Here is a 24,352-nt window from a genome sequence, read left to right as displayed (position 1 = left end):
ACTTTGATCTAGTCAAACTCTCCCTAATAAGGGATCTAGGAAAGCTAGATGAAGACATCTAATTGCCTTTCCCTTTTCTGCTCTTTCGGCCCATAAATTTAGAACCAGAAAGCTCATTTGATGTCATCAGTTCCAACTCCATCATTTTGCAGATGATGAAATAGGACCCACAGAAAATTGCACCAGGTATGACAAGGTAATACATAGCAGAATGAGAACTTGAACTTAAGTCCTCTGACTTGTTTGGTGCTCTTTCTATGACATCATGTTTCCTCACATACTCCCGTTTTATTGTTTACTACTTTTATTTCACAAAACTGAGCTTAAATTCAACTGTTTCATAAATACAAACTGGTTAATGTCATTATGCTTTTCAGTGTTAGGTTTGCTCCAATCTGGGAGTAATTTCTTCTTATGCTTCTAACTGCTAGATATTGAAAATGGCTTCTCCATTAGCTTGTTACATTCATTTTGGCTTTTATTTTGCATCAGCACTGAAAATCACATTTAGGAAGTCACAGTGTTTAAGTCCTTGCCTGCTAAAAATTAGGTTCTTTTAGATCTTTGCAAATTAGAAAACCTCATTTGTTTTGTTGCAGAGATGAAATACTTGTTGAATTTGTAGATGATGTGAATGAAAACCAGTTGTGATTGAAGCCTGAGATGACAGAATCCGAATCAAAATAATTCTAAAGCCAAGAAAATGAACTTTGTTAGGAAGAAATAAAAGCTCCTGCACTTAGACTTGAAAAATCAATTGTACTAGTACTAGATGAAGAAGGTGCTTCAAAAAAGCCATTTATAGGAAAAAAGATCCAGAGGCTTTTAATGACTTTCAAGCTCAGTGTGAGTCCACAGCATGACGAGTGACAATGAAAAAAGTAAAGGTAACCTTAGACTGCCTTGATCAAAGCACTGGATCTAGAATGAGGATCTCACTGTACTTACTCTACCCTGGTCAGATCATATCTGGAGTACAGTCATATTATATGGAACAGAGATGAGGCGATTGAGAATGTATGTGCCCTAGGGCCATACCTCTGGGGGGGAAATCATCTGAGCTCTGATTTATCATTGAAGACCTTATGATGTGAAATGAGATACAGAAAATTCTGTATTGGAATTGCCCTTGCAATTAAGATGACAGAGGTCATTCCAAAAGCATATCCTCAGTTCATTTGCAGTGATAAAACATCCTGATCCCTGGGTAGAGGGCGTGTAAAATCAAAGCCTCCTAGTAGAATTCCTTAGTCACTATAATAGGGTGATTAAGGGGGCAGTATTCCTTGAATCAAACATAATGTCAAGGACAGTTAGGTAGCAATTGGATAGAGCACCACATCTGGAGTCAGGAGGACTTGGATTAAAATCTGGCCTCAGATACTTCTTTCTAGCTTTGTGACCTTGGGTAAGTCATTTAACTCCAATTGTGTAGCCCTTACTTAACATCTTAGTATAATATATGTAGTATTGATTCTAAGACAGAAGGGTTAAAAATAAAAAACAAAACAAAACATGACAGTCTGAAAAAGTTTTGGGACCCCAGTTGGGATCCCCCCAGGGAATTTCTCTTCCCCTCACTGGCAAAATCTATGGTAGCTACATGTACGTGGCAATGAATATGTGTTTCCTTGAGACCAGCTCTCAAATCACCAGTTGCCTTAAAAGAGGAAGCTGAGTGTTTGTGTTTCTTTCCCTGAGCACCGGTGGCCCAATAATGATCCCGAGATGGCTGCTTCCAGCCTTGATGACTACCTCTTGAACTCAAGAGATCTGGAGTCATTGAGAGGTCCACAAGCTGGAAGCTGGTGGTGCTTCCAAGAACTGGAAATAAAGATTCCTGGGGACAAGAGGATGATATGCATGCCTAGATGGCCAGAAGAGACCATGAATGAATTTTTCAGTTAAGAGCAGCTCTGACATGAAAGGGAGATGTCGGTTCAGCAGTCTCACAAATTCTCAGGAATCTTCATCTCTCATGAAAATATAATAGAAGTTATGCATTACTGTTTTGCGTTTTAAGTATTTGTCATTGAAGGTTTATGAATCTTTTTTACTTTAAATATTTCTTTTGTGGCGGAGGAAACTGATTCTGTCCCCAAATCCTACTACTCTTCATATTGAGAAACTCCTCTAGAAGGGACCCATTTAATTCCTTTTGGGAAAGATCACAAGACATGAGCCATACTATTCGTGTGTTTAAAAATTTTTTCCCCTGGAATAACTCAGGTGGTGACATGATGAACCAAAGAGTAAGAAAAAAGTCCGAATCTCCTCTCTTTTGAGGTTCCCTCCCTGCCCCCCAGATGAAACCTCATCCATGTGAATCCACAGTAGGAAAGGGGGTAGCCTCTAAGCAAGACATATTTTAGAAGGAACATTAAAAAATAGATTGTCTAGTAGACAATGACCAGGATGGTAAAAGGACTCAAAACTGAAGATGTTTGGCTTAGAGAAGAGACAGCTCAAAGGGGATATATCTGTCTTCAAATATGGTTAAAGGATTGTCATATGGAAAAGGTATAGTATTTAGTCTGCTTGGCCCCACGAGGAAGAAGTTATAGGTAGGTACTTCCTATAAAGAAAAACAACCTAATAACTAGAGCTATCAAGTGGAACACGCTGCTTTGGAAGGCTGTGAGTTCCCTAACAGCAGAGGTCCAGTGGTCTTTAATCAGCGACTGGTAACCACTTGTCAGGGTTGTTATAGACAGGATTCATGTGTTGGGTAAGGACTCAACTATATGGATCTATCTCTAGGATCCCTTCTACATGCTGGAAGCTAGTGGTGCTTCCAAGAATTGGAAACAAAGATTCCTGGGGACAAGAGGATGATATGCATGCCTAGATGGCCAGAAGAGACCTTGAATGAATTTTTCAGTTAAGACCAGTCCAGAACTCTATGATTCAGTTCTTGATTCTATATTTAGTAATACAAGCCAAGCCAAAAGATGATGGAAATCCCTTGTAAAAGCAATGACAACCTCGAAATAGGTTCCAGACTGTAGCTTCCACATGGACTTTTAAAAATGGAATACCCAGGAATTATGAAAAAGATTTTTCTTTAAAAAGCTTTTAATCTCCTGCCAGGAAGCAACAATTATCTATTTCTATTTCTCTAGGACACAGGAGCACAGTTCTTGGAGGAAACATGACAAATTGGGCAGTTTTCATCATTCAAACAGTGAGAATACTGAATGAGAATGACACATGAGCCTCTTTGCCTACTTCCCAGACAACCATGATGGCTGCATATGGCAAGAGGCACCTGCCAGGTCTGTCCACTCTTTGTCCTGGAGGGTGCTTGTTAGACTAGACAAGAAGTCCCCCTTCTTAGGGGGACTTCAGTGTTCTATTTACTTCAGTGTGTGAGCCTGAGTTCAAAGCCCCTTGTTGTGGTACTCTCTCCTTGGTGGAGATCATCTGCCTATGTGAAGGGAGTTGGCCAGAGTGGCAAAGAGGAGAGCTTCACTCTCTTGAAGGGTCTCTTTTGGCCTCTTTAGGCACTTCTGGCTTCCAGCTTCGAGACCGAAGATGGAAGATGCCAAGCCCACTTCAAATGGCTGAAGGAAAAGACTCTGGGAAGAAGCAAACAATAGGAGCTGGCCATCTCCATCAGGTCCTTGTTCCCAAGTTCTACACTACAGACTTTGAGGAATTTCCCCTTGGGTGAGATCTGAGACTTTCTCTTTGTTGAATTACCTTACTCCCAAAGGAAGAGCTCCTTCACTTTGTATTGTCTGCTACATATTCTCCTATGCATACATTCTCAATTTCTGTTTTGCTATGATTTGGATAAATGGGTTTCTTTGTGATTTTTGCTATGTGAGTTTGTTGCAGAATTGGTATTTGGTGGGAAGGGAGTCAAACTTTAGATCTAAAGCTTGGCATCCTCCTTTCCCTGATAACAAACAATGATCAAAAGTTAGACTGAACCCAAAAATCACATCCCCAAGACTAACAATATTTAGCTGAGCAGAGAGATATAAGTCTAGCCTTGCACCCCTTCTCTGAGGACAGCAGAGTGCCCAGATTTCTGGTCCTAACTTCTTGTTCAACTAAATAGCTCCTCATATTAGATCTGGAATAGGCACGGACCTAGCCTCTCAGAAATTTGGTGAATAAACATATCTCTAGTTCTCATTTTCTTGTTTTTGATCTGAAACACTCCACTTAAATAGTGTCCAACAGGATAAACAAACAGTAAAGCAACCTGAGGTTCCATCCTGCAATTCCAACAGTAAACTTTTGTGCGCTCTGCCTCAAATAACAGCATCCATATGGGGTTTTGGGGTTTGCTAAGTTCTTTTCTCAAAATAACTGTCAAATAAGTAGCATAGGTATTCTTGTTCCCATTTTTCATATGGGGCAACCAAGGCTTAGGGAAGTCAAACTATTTTACCAGAGTTACACAGCCCCATACCTAAACCAGAATAGGAACCCAGGTCTTCCTGACTCCAAATCTAGTGCATATTCAACTGCCCTACATTGCCTTTACTTTAAAAAACAAAACACTCTTACTTTCCATCTTAGAATTAATACTTAGTATTGGTTATGTGGGGTTATTATCTATTTTTATTTCTCTAGGATATAAGAGCACAGTTCTGGGAGGAAACATGACAAATTGGGCAGTTTTCATCACTCAAACAGTGAGAATACTGAATGAGAATGACACATGAGCCTCTTTGCCTACTTCTCAGACAACCATGATGGCTGCATATGGCAATGGGGGTTAAGTGACTTGCCCAGGGTCATATAGCTAGGACATGTCCCATCTCTAGACCTGGCTCTCCCACAATGCCTTTCAATCAGTAACCAATCAATAAACCTTTCCTAAGTGCCTCAGTTTCCCTATCAGTATGCCTGGAACAATGATGTCTTACAGATTCTCAGAGGAAAGCAAAATCGTCAGACCAATGAGATCATGTTAGCATTTAGGAGTAAAAAGGAAAAGAGCCTGTGCTCTCTATCAAAAGACTAAGGATGGGGTAATCAGTCCCATAGAAAGATGATAAGATTGCCTTGCTGGCAGATCTTTTTAAAATGATGTGTATAAGGATTTAGTGAGAAAAAATTCACTTAAACTTTGTCTAGCCATTTTTGAGCACAAAATTTTAAATTGCTGAAATTCCCAAATGTGACAAGGACAACCTATACCTTATATCAGGGCTCAATATTGCTTAGATGCCCCGTTCTTCAAAGGTCCAAACTTCTTCATTCTACTTATTCTAAACTTTAATAAAATTTGATGGTGTAACTGTTACTGGAGCAGCTAGCTGGTACAATGGATAGCGCCTTGGGCCTGGAATCAGAAAGATCTTGAGTTCAAATCCAGATTTAGATACTTACTACCTGTGCGGCCCTGGACGAGTCACTTAACTCATTTTTGCCTCAGTTCCTCATCAGCAAAATGATGATCAGCAAAACAAAATAAAACAAACAAAAAACAGCAAACTACTCCAATATCTTTGCCAAGAAAACCTGTCCCAGAGTCAAACAAGACTGAATAACAAATTGAAATAGCTATTAAATCAGTCATTAAATATACAGTTGATAATTCTTAAACTATTAATATTTTAACAGTTATCAAAATAAAATCTAATCTAACAAACCTGGGCATCAGGATTAGAACGAGGATGTTTCCCAGACAACTAGTGTGGCTACTCTTACTCGCCATCCATTTGGTCATGCTCCCCCCTCCCTTCACCATGTCCTAAATCCACCCCCTGTTGGCATCGCACAGAGTGCTAATAATAGCAAGAAGAAACCATAACTCAGAAGGTCAGCACTCCCCAGAGGCTCTAAGCCCTCTGCTGATGTACAGGTGGCCCAATCCAAATTGATGACACTGGTTTGGTAATGAGAGGCACCTTTGGTAAGGCAGCTGACTTTTAAAGCTAAGACATGACTCAAGGAGCTTTAAGAAATTAAAAGTCTTTAGGAGATGAGATTGGACTGTTTTAGATTTAAAACTGAACTCACTAGAATAAATTTGTTATTCGTGTGGCTTCTGTTCTATCATATGGTGGTATTTACTGGGCAAGGTACCTTGAGGCTGTGGGACTAGAGTTTTTTCCAGTCCTGTTATAATCCTTTACTTCCTCCCTCCCTTTTCATCTCCATGAAATAAAATAAGGCAGTTATGTAGAAAATTTTGTTGTTATTCTGACCTGAAGGGCTCATCTTCTGATGTCATATCTTTTAGCATTTTTTTTCATACTGTCTATGGAGCTTTCTTTTTCTTTTTCTTTTCCTTTTTTTTAAAACTCTTACCTTCTGTCTTAGAATCCATACTAAGTATCTGTTCCAAGGCAGAAGAGTGGTAAGGGCTAGGCAATGGAGATTAAGTGACTTGCCCAGGGTCACACAACTCCATGGGGCAACTAGATAGTGGATAGAGAGCCTAGCTGCCCCATGGAGTTTTCTTGGCAAAGATACTGGAGTGGTTTGCCTTTTCCTTCTCCAGGGTAATTACCTTTTATCAGTACTCTCCACTATGACCTCTACATCTCATGGCTTCTCATGGTTTTACTGAACTATACAAGTCCCTCAACCACAACAAAGGCAGGATCCAGGAGGCAGCACCTGAATAGTGATCTATGTCAGACAGAGTAGAAAATCTTGCTTTCCTCTCTGGAGTAGAAACTTTCCGCAGGGAGATCAGTGTATTTGCAACCCAAGGACATAAGAAATCATTTCATATTTGCCATATTTAAAACAGTAATTTCTGAAAGTTAGAGGAAGATATGTCTCCTATACTAACCATTCTTTTTAAAGAGCTGGAACCACAAATTATGTACCAGAGTCTGTACAAACTAAAATGTAAGACCTGGAAAGTGCCATACAGTGGGGAAATAGATGACCCCAAGACTAGTTCATTTTCCCAGCTGGTGCAAAAATAAATCAGTAGGTTCAAATCTAGCCTCAGACACTTCCTAGCTGTGTGACCCTGGGCAAGTCACTTAACCTTTATTGCTTAGTCCTTCTCACTCGTTTGTCTTGGAACCAATACACAGAATTGATTCTAAGATGGAAGGGAAGGGTTAAAAAATGTAAATCAGTAAAGAGTGTTTAGAACCAAAAAGTCATGTGAAAAGTTATACCTCAACACAGCTCCTCCTTATATTTCCCTATATCTGTTAATGGCACCCTTGACTCTTTCTTCTTTGCCTACATATAACCGGCCTCCAAATCCTACTGGTTATTTTAATCAAAATGCCTTTCACATCCAGTCTCACTACTGCTACTCTAATTGAAGACCTTATTGTCTCACTTTGAGATTCATAAGATAGCCTCATAAGTAGCCAACTGTCTTCTAATCCCTTTGATCCCACCTGTTCTGTTCACTATCACCTGGTTAACAGTCCTCTGTCAATTAAATGAAATTAAAACCACATTCAAAGACTTTCACAATAAGGCTCTAAACGACTTGTATAATTCCATTTTCTATTAATTCCTCTATATGTGTATGCTCTGGTTAAAAGATTATTCAGTGTGCCTATGTTAGACCTGAATTTTTCTCACCTGAATGCTGTTTTAAATTTAAAAAAAACTTCATCTGCCTTAGAATTGACACTAAGCATGGGTTTCAAGACAGAAGAGAGGTAAGGACTAGGAAGTTGGGGTTAAGTGACTTGTCTAGGATCACTAAACTAGGAAGTATCTGAGGCCACATTTGAACCCAGAACTGACTTTCTACCACTGAGCTACCTAGCTGCCCTTCACTTGTATGCTTTTAATGACTACTCATATGATTTATCTAGATTTTAGCAAAGCATTTAATAAAATATTTCATGTGCTTCTTGTGGAAAAATACAGAGGGGCATGGGCTAGGCAATAATACAATTAGATGGATTAGGAACTGGTTAAATTATTGGACTCAAAAGTTAGTCACAGATGTTTTGTCCACTTAGAGGTCTTTGCTGGAGTGATTGGTCCTATGCTATTTAACTTTCATTAAAAAAAAATCCAGAGATGGCGTTTTTATCAAAGTAACATCATGGAGGATAGAGTCAAGACTTAAAAAGATCTTGATAGGTTAGAACCTTGGGCCCAGATCAGTAAGATGAAATTTGAGAAGAATAAATGTAAATTTGGTTTAAAAAAAACCACACAAAATGAACTTCACTAATATAAGGAGAAGTGGCTCGATAGTTTGTCTGAAAGTAATCTCGTGGTTTTAGTGGACTACAAATCCAACATGAGTCAACAATGCAATATGGAAGCCTCAAAAGTTAATTCGATCTTGAATCATATTGAAAGTTATCATTTCCAAGAGTTGGAGTTTAGAATGCTGTGTTCAATTCTTGGCATCACATTTTAAGAAGGATATTTTTAGGGAGCAGCTAGGTAAGCCCAGTGGATAGAACACCAGTCCTGGAGCTTGGAGGACCTGGGTTCAAATTTGATCTCAGATCCCTCCTAGCTGTGTGTCTCTGGGCAAGTTATTTAACTCTTGTATGCCTAGCTTTTGTCCTTCTGTCTTCGAGTTGTTACTAAGACAGAAAGCAAGGGTTTAAAAAAAAGAAGAATATTGATAAACTGGAGGGTATGCAGTGGAGAACAATCAGGATGGGGATGACGTCTAGTTCATGCTGTATGAGGATTGGCTGAAAGAAATGCTAAAGCCTGGGAATTGTTTCTTGCAGAAGGTGAGACTTCAGCTGACCCTTAAAAGGAGTGACTACTATATAGCAGATGTTCAAATATTTGTTGAGTAAAACGATAAACAATGACAAAAAAAGATCATTTCACGAGAATAGAAAGTGATTCAGTAATGGTGACTGTCAGCCATTTGATATATTAAAATTTGTTATTCCTTAAAAAAAATTGAACAGGGTTTTCCCTGAAACAAACTCCCATCTTTTTTTTTAACAGTATTAGTCTTTTAGTGATGCCACATGATTACGAATCATAGAACACTAAAGTGTCCAATGAGTCAAAATGGCAGGCAACCCAAAGGGCAATGGAGAGGTACATGGTGGGTATAGAAACAATGATAAACTAATTGCAAATAAGAAATGCGTCAGACACCTTGCTAAGAGATATGATAGGAAAATAAGGCCAGCTGTGTATCAAAGACTAAAGAATAACTGTAAAAGAGGCCAAACAGAGCACTGGAATCCATAGAATATTAAAAGATTTAGAGGGAAGCTCTTCTTAGCATGTTGGGTAGGCCCCTATGGAGGAATTTATTGGAGGACATAGATAAGAGCCAGCCAGGATAAGGTATAAAAAAGTTGTAGTTTGTATCCTATATATATATGAAAAAAAGAAAGGAAGAGAGAGAGAAAGAGAGAGAGGAAGAAAGAAAGAAAGAAAGAAAGAAAGAAAGAAAGAAAGAAAGAAAGAAAGAAAGAAAGAAAGAAAGAAAGAAAGAAAGAAAGAAAGAAAGAAAAACAAACAAACAAACAAACAAACAAACAAAGAAAAGATAAAAGGGAGCCACACATCTAGCATCCATAGCTCCTGATTTCTGGACAAAGAAATTCAGATCAAATTTTTCTGTCCCTATATCTTGAATGGAAAGATGCTGCAATCCCAAGAAATACTCCCTCAGAAATCAGTGAGCACTGAGACAGGACTAGCTCAGGTGCCATAAAATGATTTATTAAAGAACAAACACCCAAACAAGATGTTTCCTTTCACTGTTGATACTGACAGTGACACTGACAATGGCAAATCCAGGAACAGACCCTCAAGGCTTAGCACACCTTTGGGAGTCAAGAACTCACACTCATCCTGCCACCTCTGTCCCAGCTAACCGAGTGATGCATGGTTTCTTCTGCCTTATTAGATCCCTGGGGGATTGCCCCAGCTCTCAGGAACCAAGGAAACGTTGCTAGCGATTGTCGGAAGGGTTAGCAGCAGTGAGAATGCCACTAAAAAGGGCTTGTACTACTTACAATGATTTCAATGATTTCGAGGCACGAATGCAAATGCATATAGAGTGTTTCCAGCAGTGTATAAATACTGGCTTGTTGTTATTGAATGCTATTGTTTTGCTTGGGCTTGTAGCCCTTAACCAGAACATAATTCATATTTCATAAATATTATTATATTATAAAAGTCCTTGCTTGGACTAGATTCTCCAGTCTGGGCTTATCAGAATTCCAAATGAAGATCTTAAATTGAAATGGTCTAGGCAAGCTAGGGCTGAATTTCCCCTCTCTAAGGTTTATGCTGTGGATATGGTTTAGGAATACCGACTCCTTCAGGACTAAACTAAGACAATCAACGAGGTGAATTTATTTCCTTCTCGGAGGTGGATTCCTGGAGTCTCCGGTGATTTGCTGGTCATTGTTTGGAGAAGGTGTGTGCAAACAATGATGTCCTGGCTGCCAGCTCCAGCAGCCTTTCTCACAAGCTCACAGGGGTTTGACTGTGGTCTCACAGGGGGAAATAAAACTCAATGGTTTCAGCAATTGGGGGGGGGGGGGTTGGTCCTAAATTCATGTAGTAAAAAATTCCCTGTGTTTTATTCCAGTGAACAGTGAGGATTCTTGTCTAGACAGATATTACTAATTTAAAGGTTACAACCCGAGATCCCAAATATTAATTTCCTCCCCACATCAAGGTGAAATCATTTGACTTATTAAACTTTTCCCATTTCCTCCTAGCTAACACAAATTCTATTGGGAGATATTGATTCGGTGGTAAAACTCTTGCTTTCCACTCCAAAGATCCCCAGGTTTGATTTCCAGCTAAAAGAACTTGTCTGGAATGGTCGGCTAAGGTGGTTGGAGCACAATGTTTCTGGGGCTAAGGGTCATTTTTTTCAGTCACTGAACAGACTACTAATGGCTAGTTACCTTTAAGACTATAATTGGGGGGGGGGTCAGCTGGGTAGCTCAATGGATTGAGAGTCAGGCCTAGAGACAGAAGGTCCTAGGTTCAAATCCGACCTCAGACACTTCCCAGCTGTGGGACCCTGGGCAAGTCATTTGACCTGCATTGCCCACCCTTACCACTCTTCCACCAAGGAGCCAATACACAGAAGTTAAGGGTTTAAAGAAAATTAAATTTAAAAATATTTTTTAAAAAAAGACTATAATGGGGGCAACTGGGTGGTTCAGTGGATAGAACACCGAGTCTGGCCTCAAACACTTCCTACCTGTGTAACCCTGGGCAAGTCAGTTTATCCAGTTGCCTAGCCCTTACCACTCATGTCTTGGAACCAATATTTATCAATTCAATATAACAAAAGCCAGAAGATAAGACTTTTTTTCAAAAAGAGACTGCTGTAGGTCTCCAGTTGTACCTTGTGAGAGTATGACGGGTAACTGAAATCTGTTATCAGTTGGATAATAATTATCAGTTGGATAACTGGAAAAGCAAAGCAAATCCTGTTTCCTACCAATGATGAGTTCAAGTATCAGTCATCAGACAATAACATTTAAGTGTTGGGCCTGGCACAGTGTTAGCTAAATCCTGAAGATACAAAGAAAGGCAGAACCAAACCAAACCAAACCCATGAACCTTCTTTCAAGGAGCACACATCCTAATGGAGGAGATGGCATATAAATAACTAGATACATACAAGATACACACAAAATAGAAAGTAATCTCAGAGGAGCAGGGAGAACAGAGAAAGAGCTGCAGAAGACAGGATTTGAAGTCCTGAATTTGAGTACTGAATGAAGTCAGGGAAGCTTTGGGGAAGGGAGGTGGGGGGAGAGGAGAGAGAGCATGAGAGACAGTCAGTGCAAAAATACAGGATCAGGAGATGGAAGTCTCTTGAGAGGAACTGCTGGTAGGGCAGTATAGGTGGATCACAGAGGTGAGTAAAGTGTAAAATGACCAATTGGAAAGGTAAAAAGAAGCCAAGGAATAAGGAGCTTCAAATGCCAAACAGAAGAGTTTACATTTGATCTGGGAGATAATTAAATATGTGAAGGATGACATTCATTCACTTAAAAATTTCTCCTGTACTCCTCAAATTCTCTCTTCATGGCCCAGCCAGCAGACCTGCAAGCTACAAAGGAAAGTAATGAAACTCCAAGAGCCCTCTTTTTGTCTAACTATCATTGGCAAATAAACCGAAAAGTTTCATAAAATGTTATGCCAAATTTGGGATTTGTAATTATTTTTGCAGTTTGGAACCTGACCTGTTCTGAAATGGTTAACTTTTCACAGAGATTCCAGAGCAATGTCTATTGTATCTCTCTACCCTGTAAATGACTCTTTTTATTAACTATGTGCCATATGGTTAGGAAAAGTTACTCAGTGGAGAACCGAAATCATCCTGTCATTTTGCTATTGTTGAAACTCAAGAAGTTTTACAGCTTCTAACACCATTTGCTATTCCTATACCCCACCCTCAAATGTCTTTCAAGAGAAATCAGTCATTGAGAGGCACTCACTAAATTGCAAACTGTGCTACCAACATTTCAAAAACATCTGGAAATTCTAGCATTTGGGCAAGTTCAGAATTCCAATAAAGGTCTAGGGATTGATTGAGAGAGACTATATGAGAAGAACTCAAGAACTACCTGGAAGGAGATAGTATCTTGGCCAGTTACAAAACAGAACACATTTCTCCCTTTAAAAGCTACAAAGGGGGAGAGGGGGCAGCTGGGTGGCTCAGTGGATTGAGAGCTAGGCCTAGAGACGGGAAGTCCTAGGTTCAAATTTGACCTCAGACACTTCCTAGCTGTATGACTCTGGGCAAGTCACTTAACTTCTATTGCCTAGCCCTTACCACTCTCCTGCCTTGGAGCCAATACACAGTACTGACTCCACCATGGAAGGTAAGGGTTTAAAAAAATAAATTAATTAAAATAAAATAAAAGCTACAAAGAGAAGAGATCCTGGTTCATTCCCAGTCTTGAGAAGTTACTGTATTTAATCCTGGGAGAAGAGTAGTTTTTGTGGGGTAGGGAGGTCGGCCCTCCTTTCTTTCCCCTCCAACCCACTTCTTCCTTTGAAAATGTAAACTGGTCAACTAGTTCACTGTATCTTCTTCCCTTTGCTTTCCTATCTCCATTCTCATATCACTTCACTCCTCTCCATTCTTAGCCTCCATCATATTTTCAGTCCTTTGTTTTGAACCACTCTGATTATTTCCCCCTACTTTCCAGATTGCCCCCTTCTATTCTCTGCTGCTTCAGTGGCCCAGGCTCCTCTACTCCTGAGTAACTGATTAGTTGAGGTTGGACACCCAAAGGGTGAAGATGTTCTATTTCATAAAACCTCCACGGGTTTGACATTTCTATGACGCCACAGTCTGTCCCACCTTCCCTCCCGCCTCCCATGAATCCAAACTCTTTGGGCCTCTGAAACTGTCTGGTGCCTTGGCCCCTAAGAAGTCTCCACGAGACTCTTTCTCTGTGGCTAAAGGGAGGGGGAAGAAGGGTCATCTGGGAGGAGGCGATGGTACCTCTTTGCAGGCGTGAAGCTCGGTTCCCTGAGCCACCTGGAAGGCAGCTCCAGCCCAGAGCAGCAGCAGCAGCAGCAGTAGGAATACAGCAGGAGGCCTCTCAGATCTCTCCCAGACTTTGACAGAAGGATGGAGGCTGCTCCCAGCTCTAGCCATAACGCTGCCAGGAGAGAAGGCAGCCTCAGGTGCTGCTGCCGCCGCCGCTTCTGCTGGCAGAAGGAAGCAGAACCCGGAGGGAGGTACAAGGGGGGTGGATGCAAGGGGTTGGGCTCGCCTCAGTCACCTCCCTGCAGCTAGCCCAGGGCCGCCCATCCTCCTCCTCCCACCTTCCCCTTCTCCTCCTTCTACAGGCGTAGCCTTGGCAACCGCCTCCTCCTCCCTTCCGCTCGGGTGGGGAAGGGACCACGAGCGATGCCTTAGCGGCTCACCTGCCCGTTGCCATGGCAGCAGCAGCCGCCGAAGCTACCGCCCAGGCAAGAGCTCAGCGTGGGAGGGCGCGCGCTGGAGGGCTGCAAACGGCTTAACAGACACAGAAACTGCGCGTGTAAATGAACCTTGACACATTAAAAAAAATTCTCCCGGCTCACGGGCCAGGTGCCTGAGTCTTCGCGGGAAAAAAAAATGCAGCTCCTTGCGTAATGTATTTATTTCAGGGAGCTGCTTCTCAGTCTTCTTTCCTTTACTCCAAAGCCAGACCCTCTTCTTTAGTTTGGAGGGAAAGCGTGTAACTGGCGCTAGGTCAGGATTATCTTGTCTAGTTTATCACAGTTTAAGCAGAAGGGTTTGCTAGAGGGAGAAGTGTTAGCATTTGAGGAGCGGCTGATGTAGTGGACGGAGAGCCCGCCTTGGTATCAAGAAGTCTTGGGCTTAAGTCCGCTGTGTGACATATAGTGTCTTTGTGACTGTCTCTCCCCTCCCCAGGCAACTTTCAGCGATTAGGGGTTACAGAGAACCTGCTATCAGCCTCCGTAGAGAAAGGGGAGTTCCCCAGACCAATAATAGTAACTGACATATAAGTGGTTTACATATAATTATCCCGTTTATGAAATCACAGGTCCAGTTCCAACAGCCCCTCGCCTTCCAATATACAGGACACTTTCCAGCGAGAATAAATACCTCTGCCTTTAGGGAACTGAGAGTACAAGGGTGGGAGAAACATGTGCCAGGCTAGTCACACCATCACAATCACCCTGACCACTCTCTTCTCTAGGATCCTGAAGGGACAGCCCAAGACCTTGAATTCAACCAAGTGCCTTGGGGAATAGTAATGCTTTCAGCTCTGTGCCCAAAGTCATCATCCTGGGAAGCAACCCTTGTGAAGAAGCATCCTGGAAACTGCTCATGCAGATGCTACAAGAAAACAAAAACCTTTGGCATGGTTCAATGATTCAACATTACAAACTGCTAAAAAAAAAAAAAAAGGCAGAGCTCCCCTTTTCTCCCCTTCATCCCTTCCTTTGAAAGGTGGTTTAGGTCTGGAAACAGGAGGTCCTGGATTCAAGTCATTTGACCCCAGTTGTCTAGTCCTTACCTGCTCTTCTGCCTTGGAACCCATAAAATTCTAAGACAAAAGGTAAAGATTTAAAAAGAAAAAAACTGCTATGATTTTATCAGTGAAAATGACATTAAAAAAGGGTCATCACTGTGAATGTTGAAAACTGTTTTTACATGTACAAGTATCCCTTGCACATTTGAAAAGTTAGGGGCTAGGTGCTCCCCACCTCTAGCACCTTGGGGATCTTGAAAATCCACTTTGGCCCTCCCTTCATACCAGAAGTCTGAATTTTTTCTTTTTCTTTTATGGGGTCCTTACAGTACCTTATATGCATTTATGTTACTACACTTTTTAAGTTATCTCTTCATTGTTAGCCTTTGTGAGCTGTCTACTGGCTTTCTTGTTCTTTTTGAAAACTTTAACTTTTTACTTAACTTTAAAAAATAAATTGTATCTATTTATGATATTAACATAAACTATATTTATATTATATAATACTCTAAATAGGTTTTATGCATTTCTGAGTATCTAAACTTTTTCTGTGTCAGCTGCTGGCCTTTGCATGTCATCTGTGGCTTCTACAAAACTCCCCAAAAATTCCCATTTAATTTCCTATGTCAACTGGTAATATATGGAAACTTAGATGGAGAAAGTCATGATGTTGGAGCGATAACTGTAATTGAGGAAAAAAAATTTTTTTAATGAGGCACTAGAATTTGCTTTATTGCTGAACTCTAAGGACCATGGGAATTTTTCCATCTTACTTGCAGCTGAAACCTTTCTTGTGTTGAACACTCTAAAAGAGTGTTAGCGCCTGGTAGATTAGCTAATATGACAAGCAAAGAAAAGTAATAAATGTTAGAGGGGATGTGGCAAAATTGGGACATTAATGCATTGCTGGTGGAGTTGGGAATTGATCCAACCATTCTGGAAGGCAATTTGGAAATATTCCCAATAAAAGACTGCCTACCCTTTGATCCAGCCATACCACTGCTGGGTTTATACCCCAAAGAGATAATCAAGAAAAAGATCTGTACAAAAATATTTCTAGCCATGCTTTTTGTGGTGGCAAAAAAATTGGAAAATAAGAGGATGCCCTTTGATTGGGGAATGACTGAATAAGTTGTGATATCTGCTGGTGATGGAATACTATTTTTTTCAAGTTTCTTTAATTTTTATTTTGAATATATTCCCATAGTTACATGTTTCATGTTCTTTCTCCCCCAAACCTCCCTAGCCCCCCTTAGCCAACACACAATTCCACTGGGTTTTACATGTATCATTGATCAAGACCTAATTCCATATTATTGATAGTTGGACTAGAGTTATCATTTAGTGTCTACATCCCCAATAATATCCCCATCAGCCCATGTGTTCAGGTAGTTGTTTTTCTTCTGTGTTTCTCCTCCCACAGTTAGGGTGATGTAATACTATTGTGCTAAAAGGAATAATAAACTAGAGGAATTCCATATGAACTGGAATGACCTTCAGGAATTGATGCAGAGTGAAAGGAGCAGAGCCAAAAGAACATTATACACAGAGACTGATAACACTGTGGCATGATCAAAATGGACTTATCTACTAGCAGCAATGCATCTACATCCAGGACAATTCTGAGGGACTTATGAGAAAGAAAACTATCCATACCCAGAGAAAGAACTGTGGGAGTAGAAACACAGAAGAAAAAACGACTGCTTGATCACATGGGCCAATGGGGATATGATTGGGGGTGTAGAATCTAAATGATCATGCTATTGCAAATAATAAGATCAAAATAGGTCTTGATCAATGATACATGTAAAACCCAATGGAATTGCTTATTGGCTACAGGACAGGGGTAGTAGAAGGGGAGGAAAAGACCATGAATCATGTAACCATGGAAAAATATTCTTAATTAATTAATTAATTTTTAATGAAGGGGAAAATAATAATATAATTTTTATACTTACAAAAATAAAAAAAAGTGTTAGCTCCAAGAGGACAAACACTATATTTAAATTTTTTTTCTTTATTTTAATAAATTTCCACATGTTTCCTGAAGTTTTATGATCCACAGTCTCCCACTCTTCTTCCCTCTCCCATCCTGGAGCTAATAAGCAATTCAATCTGGTTTATACTGTTCAAATTTTAGCTAGTATTATCATGCAAAACATATTTCCATGTTATTCATTTTTATTAGTGAATAATCTTATAAAACTAAAACCCCTAAACATATACACAAATAAAGAAATGATAAATCATGTTTTTTTATCTGCATTCTTACTCTCCAAGTTTTTTTCCTCTGGAAGTGAACAGCATTCTTTTTCTTAAGTCCCTCAGAATTGTCCTAGATCATTGCTGTTAATAGCAAAGTCTATTCCATTTAATTGGTCCACAATATTGCAGTTACTGTGTATTATGTTCTCCTGGTTCTGCTTATTTCACTCTGCATCAGTTCAGGTAGGTCTTTCCAGCTCTTTCTAAAATCATTCTGTTCATCATTCCCTATGGCACAATTAGTATTCCATCACTATCTATACCACAATTTTTTTAGCCATTCCCCAATTGAGGGACATCCCTTCATTTTCCAATTTTTTTTTTGCCACCACAAAAAGTACAGCTATAAATATTTTTGTACAAACAGATCCTTTCCCATTTTTTAAAATCTCTTTTGTCTACAGACTTAGTAGTGGTATTTTTTGGAACAAAGGGTATACATTCTTTTAGAGCCCTTTGGGCATAATTCCAAATTACCTTCTAGAATAACTGGATCAGTTCACAACTCCACCAGAAATGCATTAGGGATGGGACAAGGACTATCTTACATTTCTATTTCTATCCTCTGCAGAATATGCTAAGTATTTAATAAATGTTTTGTTCACTTATTCATTCGACCTGTGGCTCCAATATTCGACATGTGGTCTTAGGCAAATCATTTTGAGTCTGTTTCCCTATGCCCATTTGGGGATAAAAATAGTTGCAGTAGCTGCCTCACAGGATGATTGAGCAAAGTGCTTTGCTACTCATACAACGCTAGAGAAACGAGTAATTATGTCGAATTCCCCAACAGTATGCCAAGGGCAGGAATGTCATCTTCCTACTCCAAGGTGGGGGGTACATAAATTTCCCACCCCATCTTTCAGGACTATTTTCCAAAGCAGAAATCTCAAGCCACCTAGTATTTCGATGTTAGCCTGGAGCCTCCCGGAAAGCCGTGGGTTTCCTTTTCAATATTGTACCCTTATCCCACCTCGAGTCTTGGCAAGCCATTGGAGAGCGTTTGGAATCCTCCATTCGGTGAGTTCGGTCCAGTCGCGAGGGGCCTTCCAAGCCACAGAGGAGGCGGAGTGTTGCCTAGCGACCCAGGCGAAGACTTCTAAACAAGCAGAGCTCGAAATCTCCGTTTGTCACTGTTACCGGTGAACTACATTCCTCGGCTGCGTTCGCTCTGAGCTATGTCCCCTACTCGAGATCCCCTACAGAACCCCAAGTTCGAAAGTGAAGATTCCTACGTGGGCAAAAGGGAGGGCCAGGTACATCTCCAGGGATCTCGGGAGGGTTGCTTCATTTCCTTTTTACCAGGCAAGAGAGACTGCGCCACTTGGGAGATGGAGCACAGGATTTCGAATCTGAAGATTTGGGCTCCAGTCCTTGCCCAGACAATTGACTAGCTGTGTAACGTCCAGAAAAACGTAAAGTCTCCGGCCTGGTCGGCTTGGCCATCCAGGAGTCTTGCATACAAATAAATGTCCACAATTGTTTTCCGGTCTTCCTACGTAGACTTTCGGAAGTTTATGTGGTTCATGGGGTGCCCTGGAGGTGGCGTTTCTGGGCTAACGAGCATTCCAAAGCGAGCAAGTTTCCATTTAAAACGTTACTCTAAACTAGCTTCGTTTCCTTAAGACCCCCCCCCCCCCCGCCCCATTCTACCACTTCAGCCTTGAGTCATTCGGAATGAAGAGTGGGTGCTCTGAAAGGATGTGTTTCCAAACTCTGGGGTTTTTTAAATGTAACAATAAGTATTTGTTAAGGGTCTTCATTGTTCATATCACATTGCAAAGGTTTGTGTGTTTCTCATTTACCCTAATAGATTAAACATTTGTGCGCTTCCCTCCCCCCTTCCCCATTAGATCCTAGAGAACTAGGACAGTGTCTGTCTTTGCATCCTTAACCCTGGAACAATATTCCTAATAGAATAGCCAATTTGAATTTGAAGGAAGCAACCAATATTCAAGGCTCTATTTGGGAATTAAATTTTTTTCCTTCTATTTAAATGATTGGGATGCTTGAAGTGGGGAAAGATGAAAGAGTAATCGCTACTTTATATATATATATAAAAAAAAAAAAAAAAAAAAAGAGCTTTATTCTCTATCTCCTTAAGCTTCTAAGGCACACAGCTCACAAACGTTTGCTCCGGAAAGGTAAAGGGCAGACAATGAAATAATTGTATGATATATGCATATGTGATCTATGGGTGTATATAAGATATGCCTAATTTTAATGTAATTATATTAGCTTTAATAAGATAATGGGTTTTACCTGTAAGGGTATTATTTATATCTTGGCGTTTCCAAAAAAGTTTTTTTTCTTTTATTTCTCATGAGATTTTAAAATTCTTTGATGTCTCTATATGACACTGGTTGACCAGCCTGTTATTTAAACAATTTTCCTCCCTTTGCCTGTAGGACAAATTTTCCTGGTTTCCCCAGCTTCTTTTATCACTTCTTGTTTGTCTTCCAACTTCTGCATGAATTCCTTATTTCCTGTCTTTGCCCTTCTTTCTTCATCTTTTCTCTTTGAAAAAGCTCAACCATTCTCATGGCTTCAGCTATCATCTTTTTGCAAATGAATCCTAAATCTGCATTTCCAGACACTCTCTTCTAAACTCTAGTCCAGCACCAACATTGGTCTACTTAGCAGTGGTTCCCAAATTTTTTTGGCCTACAGCCCCCTTTCCAGAAAAAATATTACTTAGCCCCCTGGAAATTAATTTTTTAAATTTTAATAGCAATTAATAGGAAAGATAAATGCACCTGTGGCCATCACGGCTCCCCCTGGATCGCTGCAGCACCCACCAGGGGGCTGTGGTGCCCACTTTGGGAATCACTGATTTAAAGCATTTACACTTGAACAGTCACTCCAAATCTCAACTTCTCTAACTTGAAACTTACCTAACTGTCAAAGGAGAATCTCCTCTTGACTTCTCTGTTTCAGTCAATGATAAATCATCATTCTGCCAGTTATGGAGCCTCGAAACATTCAAGGGTCAAGATGCAGGGGACAACTGCCATCCTATATCTATAAAGATGCTACTTCTCACTGCAGAAGGACAAGTGAACAGTTGTTATGAAAAACACCAGGACATAACCTTGTAATGACTATGATTTGTGTCTTGCAGAAACTCTCATCCCATCTTATCCAGCAGCAGAATCCCTGGCACCGACTCCATGCAGCTACTACAATTGCCAGTATCAGGCGAGATGTATATTTCTATGATCCAGAGGTACAGAGTACTAAGAATCTATTTCTTTCTGGCATGGAACCATTAGAACAGTTTTGGGGGGTAGCTGGGTAGCTCAGTGGATTGAGAGCCAGGCCTAGAGACGGGAGGTCCTAGGTTCAAATCCGGCCTCAAACACTTCCCAGCTGTGTGACCCTGGGCAAGTCACTTGACCCTCGATGCCTACCCCTTACCACTCTTCTGCCTTGGAGCCAATACACAGTATTGACTCCTAGACGGAAGATAAGGGTTTAAAAAAAACACAAGTTTTTTAAAGAAATATGATCAGACCTTGACTTTTGGAGAGATGTCTCCTTCCTAGTATCTATAATCTAAAAGTCTACCAAAAAAGTAATCCAGAACTCTCCTGTCCCACTCCCCATTCCTTTCTCAGGTCTTTGGAAAAAAGAATCACCAAGATTAAGTTCTGTTCTTGTCTCTGGTTAACCTTGAGCAAATTGCTGTCTCTCTGTGGCTTCCCATTTTCCAAAGGCTAAAATGAAAGAGAAGCTTAACCAGAGGATGGATTAATATTAATCTCATATAGTGCGAGTCATTTACAAAATCATTTGAAAGGGAAGTAGAAATACTCTTCCAAATAAGCAAACCAAATTTAGGAGTAGTTAAGGGTTATTGGGGTAAGCAATTGAGGTGTGCTTCTTACTAGGCCTTAAGGTATCGGTTGGCAACCTTTTTGGCTATGAGAGCCATAAATGCCTGCGGAAGGAGAATGGAGGCGGAAGGCGCTGGGATATGGGGCGGGGGCTGAAGGGCCCCCTGGGGCACATCCTGGGGCTCTGCCCAGACTGGAAGGTCAGGAGGTGGAGCCAGATATGGCTCCAGAGCCATGCGTTGCAGACCCCTGCCTTAAGGCTACAACTTTTAAGCTATTAGAACTTAAAACTGAACTAAGATTTTTGGGACACTCGGTATAAGTTCTTGCTGCTGGGTCTCAACCCAAGCAGATTCCCTACTTAGCTCTCAAAGAAGTAAAAAGCTTGGCCAGAGCAAAGGCCTATAAATGACTGTTCTACTGACCTCCACTGCAGATCCCCCAGGATGACTTGGATTTCCGAATTACATCCTTGTACAACCACCACACTGGATTGTTTCAGGACAAGGCACAGTCACTAGTCCATCATGAGACTGTCCATGATACTCATGGGTAAGTGGATTGGACAATGATTTCTAATAAGAGCAGTCAATACCAGAAGAATTTAGCCCAGAGCTTCTTTGCTGAATCCATCCATCATCTTCTTCAACTTTGCAGTATGATTGTGTCAAATACTCAGCTCAAGTAACACCTGGAAGGTTGCAACCCTTCTATGACTTGGTACATAAGTCATAGGAAGTTTGATAAAGCCAGGATCACAATAAATATCCTGAGAAGAATTTGAATGTAGAACATTCTGCCTCTAAGTTTGTAGTCCTGTCCACTAGGCCACACTGCTTCTGCAGTAGGATCACAGTAGGACTTAAAAAAGTTTAACATTCTAATTTGTATATGCAAAAATATTTTATATGTACCTATAAGTGTATACACTCCCCCCAACTACACACACACCTAGTATAAATTTTTCATTTTTTTTAACAAATGTCTAAATGGGCAGAAATCCCTCCCTACCCACCTTTGCTAGATAATACCTTTACATCACTCCACTCTGGCAACTATTGATCCTTGGCTAGTCACTTAACTGTCTCAGTACAGTTAAGTGACTAGCCTAAGGTCAATAAGAAAAATTATTTTAGAAAATATTTAGTCTGCAATCCAATTAAATAATTAGAACTACTAAGCAAGGACTAATAGGCCCCAAGGATACAAAAAACAGAATTGAAAATATTCTTGCTCTTATAATGAGTTTGAGTAGCTTCGATTCTATTGAGTTAGGATTGAGTATGTAGCTATTGAGTGAGAACTGGGATTTCAACTCCAGCCTCCCAAATCCTATCCAAAGATCTTTCCACTAAATTATGAAGATTTAAACCTATGACTAGATAGGGTCTGAGGCAGGATTTGAATCCGAGCCTTCCTGACTTCAAGTCCAGCATTATCCATTATGCCTCACTGTCTTTCACACTTATTCTCATATGAATCTCAGACAAAGGTTCACAGAAACATAGATTTAATAAAGAAACTTGAAGGCCATTGAATCCAACCCTCTCATTTCACATACAGAAAAACCGAGGCCTAGAGAAGGTAGATAATTTGTCCAGCATCATAGTCAATGTCTTAGATAGCACTGAAAACCAAGTTTCCAGATTCCAAGATCATGGTTGTATCCACTACAACATACCTTCATTCCTCATATCCTCAGCTGGGCCTGAGGATGAAAATCCTTCCACTATCTATCTCACAGGATCAAATGAGAAAATGAAACAAAAATGCTTTATAACCATAAAGATGCTATATATAAAGTGTGAGTTTTTAATCACAATTTAAAACAATTTTGAAGTTTAAAAAAAAGACTTTTGACCATAGGAACCTTGAACTTCTGGGAAGCTATGTTCACAGGTCAGCTTTGGAATTTGGCTGGATTTTAAACCTCTCCTGGTTTCTTTCCCTGCTTTGTTCCAGAGTTATCAAACTCCAGCACCCAGATGAGATAGTCCCTCCTACTCCTCTACCTCCCATCACTTCCAGGGCATTGATGAGGCATTGGATGAATCCCAAGAAGGAATCAATCCACAGTGTCCAAGGGACCATAGGTGAGGCTGGCTGATAACTGGGAAGGTGGATATGGAGAATGTTTGTCTTTAAAAAGCTCATAGACCATAAGTTTTCCTTACTGAAGGTAGTGATGGAGATATTTAGAGTTAAAGACAGTATCTAGTAGTGCCCCCTACTGGGGGAATATCAGGGATGGTGAGCATGTGGGTGGTTCAATCTAGTCGAAGAGACAAATGACATTCCCAGGAGTAAAGAGAACTAAAGACAGCAACCACTTCTCTTAGGAGCAAGGGAAAGCTTTATTTCTTCTACAAGGTACTGTTACACCTTTACTTGACTTCCTGAACCATGAAATAATCTCCTTCAACAATTGAGACCTTAAGGGTAACAGATTCTCAGAGGGTAGTCAAACTGATCATCACATCTTATTAACTCTTGTGTTTTATTTCTCTACAGTGGCCCCTCACACTGCAGCCACCAATGGTGGCTACTCCAGAAAGACTGATGGTGGCTTCTTTTCTACCTAATTTTATTTACTTACTCACTTGAGTAACACTTGCAGAGCCTCTGCCATCTGCTAGCTCCTCCTCCTTCTACTCATCTCCATTAAAATAATTTTATGTTTACATGAAATCTTTGAAGATATCTGATCTTTGTCAAGGTTGGGGTGGGGGGGTTGTGCTTATCATCTGGATCTCTGCAAAATATGAGGGATTTTTCCCAGAGTCAAAAACAAGTCCAAGCTAGAATTTTCTCAGTATTGAAAAAGTTGTAAAGGTAAATTAAAAAAAAAAAAATTTTAAAACCCTTGAATTTGGAAAGGAAGAACAAGGGGTTGGGTGGGGGGCAGCTTGTAAATTAAGGGCAGCTAAGTGAAGTGGATAGAGTGCCAGAACTAGTCAAGAAGATTCATTGTCCTGAGTTCGAATCTAGCTCCAGACACTTCCTGTGTAACCCTGGACAAATCATTTAACCTTGTTTGCCTCAGTTTCCTCATTTGTAAAAGAAACTGAAAAAGGAAATGGCAAATCACTCCTGTATTTTTGACAAGAAAATGGGATTATGTAGTCAGAAACAACTGAACAAACACATGTTAAGTTAGTCACCTTTTTGTAGTTCTGGACCCCAACTCCAACTAGATCTTCTTTTAAAAAAATTTTTTTTATTTTATTTTCCCATGGTTACATGATTCATGTTCTTTCCCTCCTCAGATTAGAGCTTCCTAAATATAATCTCTAAAAATCTACAATATTTCTTCCCCAGACACCAGTTACTGGGGATTTCTGCACCCTTTAGTTCAATTCTGCTGGTGCTATCTTCCAGTTTAGGGTT

The 24,352-nt window shown here is 40.4% G+C and overlaps 2 protein-coding genes across 3 annotated transcripts in view; one reads left to right on the top strand and one right to left on the bottom strand.

Annotated features, from left to right (window-relative positions):
• The window catches only part of ELAPOR1 (endosome-lysosome associated apoptosis and autophagy regulator 1), a 99,445-nt gene extending 85,911 nt beyond the window's left edge, over positions 1–13,534 (bottom strand). Inside the window, 1 exon segment of the mRNA XM_044675930.1 lies at positions 13,379–13,534. Within this exon segment, the coding sequence (XP_044531865.1) occupies positions 13,379–13,534 (156 nt within the window).
• Positions 13,535–18,307: 4,773 nt separating this feature from the next.
• Positions 18,308–23,591, top strand: CFAP276 (cilia and flagella associated protein 276). 2 transcript variants are annotated; one of them, XM_044675928.1, is made up of 5 exons: positions 18,308–18,385; positions 20,251–20,355; positions 21,402–21,517; positions 22,928–23,058; positions 23,477–23,591. In XM_044675928.1, exons 1-5 carry the CDS (start codon positions 18,308–18,310, stop codon positions 23,545–23,547), a joined length of 501 nt encoding a protein of 166 aa, XP_044531863.1. In that variant the 3' UTR covers positions 23,548–23,591. The 2 variants fall into 2 exon arrangements, with proteins under 2 accessions (XP_044531863.1, XP_044531864.1); XM_044675929.1 differs by lacking the exon at positions 20,251–20,355.
• The last annotated feature ends 761 nt before the right edge of the window (positions 23,592–24,352 follow it).

This window comes from Gracilinanus agilis, chromosome 4 (genome assembly GCF_016433145.1).
Source record: "Gracilinanus agilis isolate LMUSP501 chromosome 4, AgileGrace, whole genome shotgun sequence".
Classification (NCBI taxonomy): domain Eukaryota; kingdom Metazoa; phylum Chordata; class Mammalia; order Didelphimorphia; family Didelphidae; genus Gracilinanus; species Gracilinanus agilis.
This window is presented reverse-complemented; position numbering and strand designations above follow the sequence as displayed.

Excerpts from the sequence above, each read along its gene's own strand:
- CFAP276 (XM_044675928.1), top strand. The coding sequence starts at position 18,308 with ATGTCCCCTACTCGAGATCCCCTACAGAACCCCAAGTTCGAAAGTGAA. Across the intron at positions 18,386-20,250 it reads TGGGCAAAAGGGAGGGCCAG|AAACTCTCATCCCATCTTAT; the intron begins GTACATCTCCAG and ends TGTGTCTTGCAG. Across the intron at positions 23,059-23,476 it reads CAGTGTCCAAGGGACCATAG|TGGCCCCTCACACTGCAGCC; the intron begins GTGAGGCTGGCT and ends ATTTCTCTACAG.